General features: G+C 34.2%; 1 protein-coding gene across 1 annotated transcript; it reads right to left on the reverse strand.

Annotated features, from left to right (window-relative positions):
• Positions 1-1,078: 1,078 nt before the first annotated feature.
• On the reverse strand, positions 1,079-2,251 carry LOC123470203. Its single transcript, XM_045170196.1, has 5 exons — positions 1,945-2,251; positions 1,759-1,871; positions 1,469-1,695; positions 1,276-1,406; positions 1,079-1,217 (listed from the first exon to the last, which is right to left on the reverse strand). The coding sequence occupies exons 1-5, from the start codon at positions 2,172-2,174 to the stop codon at positions 1,208-1,210; spliced, it is 711 nt and encodes a 236-aa protein (XP_045026131.1). The 5' UTR covers positions 2,175-2,251; the 3' UTR covers positions 1,079-1,207.
• Positions 2,252-3,731: the final 1,480 nt, after the last annotated feature.

A 3,731-nucleotide genomic window follows, 5' to 3' on the forward strand; every position in this document is an offset into this window, starting at 1 on the left:
TTAACTTTGCAACATCCAGAACCATGATTTTAGCAAACTTAATATAGCTGTTACCTTGGCTAGCTAAAAATAGCTTTTTTCTTGAAGCTTATCACAGCATGCTTCTTTTTAAGTATAAATTAAATAGCTAAATTCAGCTGGGTGTAGTAAAAGCTGTTTTAAGGTAATAATTAAACTAGCTGTTCTTACCATAGATACTAATATTTATTTTTAGAAAAATGCAGACGACGCGAATAATTAAGAAATGCGGGAATTTTGTAAAATGTATGATTTACATCACACTTCTGTATTAACTGCTGACTTGGTTACAATAACAGATTGGAGTTGACGATTAAAAGGACGACTGACATAAAATTAACACAGCATAGTTGACAACACGAGAAATACTATAGGCTTCATGAACCACTTCATGAACCAATCAAATATCAAAATCTTGGTTTAACAATTGTTAAAGGGACCATTTTAAGGAGATGAAAATTAATCGTAATCTGATGGGTTGAGATCATCATTTTCTGCACTTCGTCCATCACCATTTTCTGCACTTCCCCCGTCACCATTTTCTGCCGCACATTCAAAGGCTGCTTGCTTCTTCTTTAACTTTTTTCACTCGTATGACATGACAACAAGCGATCCCCAACGGAAGTTTTGATTTGTTCAGGGGTTAAAATGATGCTATGCCAAGTTTCCCATTTTGGAATCAAGAACCCTAACAAGAAAAAGGAAAAAAGAATGAAATTAATTTGAATTCTGTAGGTGAATATGGACTTGTACTTTCGATTGCTTCTAGGATATCTTCCGGAAACTTGGGCTTAGGAATACTTCCAGGAATGCTAGGACATGCTTTCCCAGCTAGACTAAACTGAGCTAATTCTGCTGGCTCATACCACGCTGATAACAAAATTGAAACGGTTTTGTTTAATCGCCTATGTGGGTTTTGTGTTTTCGTACGTCCAGAAATAATAGCTTCCCTCAATTTTTGTGGATTAATGGTAACATTACCATGGAATTTCACCCATAAGAAGTTTGAAAATTGCTTTTGAAGTAGTAAGTGTAAAACAATTTTGACTATAGGCTTACTGGAGTAAATGTATCAGGTGTTGTTGAAACTTTTGAACCAGGAGAAGGTCTTGGTGTACCAGGAAGTTGGCCAACGGTTGGTCGATCTGTTGCTGATCCGTCTATGAACCTTTGAATAATAACAGTGTGCTCACGAACAGCTGAAAACCGGACAAAAACGGTTACAATTGAAAAACGAGATATTTGAAATACACTTACTTGAAGTAAGTATTGCGAACTGGATCTTCTTTTAGTGTTTTTATTTCTTCTTCGAGAGCAATGATCCTTTGTTGCATTTCCCTTTGGTCAATTTCAAGTTTTATCCTTTTGGCGTCGCTTTCAGCTAGTTCCTGAAAATAATTTCATTACATTTAGTTTATAATAAAAGCCAAAAATAAAAACAAATGTGTACTCTTTCAACATCCTCGTAAGTTGCTTTTTGATTTGTTAAGGGTTCTGCTTCTGAACTTTCAACATTTTCATCAAGACTCGTATTAGAGGCAGTAGACAGCTGTTCCATGTTTGTGAGATACTGTAACTGAGTTCGAGCTCTTGGACGTCCAGATACCCTTCGATCATTTTGGCTCATCATATATTTTATAAGAGCAGTCCGCTGATTGGATAAAATATCTTTATCATCTTTAGAAAAACTTCTGAATTATGCACGTCAGACTTAAATTGGAATATAATGATTGATATAACCTGATATGCATACTGCAGTTGCTTGCCGGATGATTGTATTTTTGCAGCTTTCTAGATTGCTGTACTGAGTTAAATGCCAAGATGATGTATCAGTTGGTAGTGGTGGTTTCCACCTATGAAAACAAAATATTTCATGATAAAAACATTAAGAAATGAGTTCACAACACCATATCACAAAATTGTTACCTGATTGCAAGGTTACGATGTTTTTCAATGTACATTTTTACCAAAGGAACTGCATCTTCTTCTATTTCTGGTAATACAGGTTTTACCACATGCGAAATCAGTCCAATACCAGGTGAGTGTTCCATAAAATCGAACACAATCATCACTTTTGAGTGTTTTGTCAGAGGCCGAGAAATGCTCGCCGTACTTCCATCTTGAGACCTTTCGTCTTCATTACCAAAATTTGCCATTTTTGAAACTAAGTTTCAATCAATAGACATTGATTATAATTTCCTTAAAAGTTTGTAAGTTCTTTAGCAAAGGATAATTTTTTTCACAATCAACTTATCTGAATTCTGCCTAAATGCGAGACAATTTCACTTCCATGGCCAAACTCACCATCAGTCAGCAGCCATCGCTATGCTGTTAACTGGCTTTTGGCGCCAAATCCATGATGTTGCCAGATTGATTGCTAATCATTGTTAAAGCGGCCCTTCGGGGATTTTATAAACAATGACAGCTGCTCAGTGACAGACGACAGTATTCAATAAACAGTATTTTCTTGACAGTTTGATAAAGTTGTGATAATTGTTCTGTTATAGTAGATTGTACGCACTGCATCGAGTTAAAACTTTTAAACAGATTGTAAATCCAACGGTGAGAATTCATTCAACGCTATGTGTGATAGCTTCATGCAATGAAATATCACAGATGTATGTTGTAACTGCTCTTGTGAACAACTTTGAGACGGATTAAATTGAGAAATGAGAAAAATAAAACAAAGCCTATTAACTATTATTAAAAAGGCTATAAACCATTGCATCTTGAACTTTTTCTAGAGATAATGAAATAACATATATGGTTTATATTTAATAAAAACAAGCATGATGCTGAATGAAGGCAACTGTAAAAATATCATATTCTAGTTAGAATAAAAAATATGATAAAATATGTGATAATTCAAGCAAAAGAAAATTTAATCAACTCTCAGCTTATTATTTATTCGTTATATTTAAATACTTTTCTAAACATAGCATAGAATAAGCTTACATTAACATAACCTTTATTTAGAATTATATAGCATAAAATCAAAAAGAAAATTTTAGCTGGTTTCAGCTTATTTATTCGTTACTTTTGTAATCATAGCATAGAATGAGCTTACATTAACAAAACGTTTATTCAGAATTATATAGCATAAAATCAAAAGAAAATGTTAGCTGTTTTCAGCTTATTTTTTTCCCTAGATGATAAAAAGAAAGCTTTGCTAAACTTTCGTTTTCATTACTTTAATTGTTTCAAGTAGCTTTAAGGTGAATCAAAACCAAGGAAGAGAAAGTAAAAGTAAGTTCAAGCTTACTAAAAAAAAGTATAAGGCTGCTCGATAAATTATCCGTAATTTTCAGCTTAATAAAGCTTGAAAGACAATCACCATCGACGGAATTTAAAAAATCTAGCTAAATCAAGCAAGACAAACCTTACTCGTGGGCTACTATATGAAATAAAGGCTAATGTAAGCTAACTTAAGCTTGGGAAACGGGGAAAAAAATAAAAAAGCACTTTTAAGCTATCTGTCGCGTACGGATGCAGCTCCAGCCGGCCCTAAATCGAGGTCAGTTACGATTGTCCATGCTGATTCACTGATACTGAATGATAACTGATACTATAACTGTCTGGTTTCAACGGATAAATTTTTCTAAGAAGAGCTGGTTGAAGACCTCGAAAAAGATGCTCCAATCGGTGTGCTTCCGACATATTCGAGTCAACTAGTCTGCAGTGGTTGAGGATTTCATAAAAGTAACTAACAGTTG

This window comes from Daphnia magna, linkage group LG1 (assembly GCF_020631705.1).
Source record: "Daphnia magna isolate NIES linkage group LG1, ASM2063170v1.1, whole genome shotgun sequence".
NCBI lineage: Eukaryota > Metazoa > Arthropoda > Branchiopoda > Diplostraca > Daphniidae > Daphnia > Daphnia magna.

Bases quoted from the DNA above. Each gene is read 5' to 3' on its own strand.
- LOC123470203 (XM_045170196.1), bottom strand. From the start codon at position 2,174: ATGGCAAATTTTGGTAATGAAGACGAAAGGTCTCAAGATGGAAGTACG. The intron at 1,696-1,758 runs GTTATATCAATC...GTTTTTCTAAAG, and splicing joins AACTGCAGTATGCATATCAG to ATGATAAAGATATTTTATCC. The intron at 1,407-1,468 runs GTACACATTTGT...AATTATTTTCAG, and splicing joins CTTACGAGGATGTTGAAAGA to GAACTAGCTGAAAGCGACGC.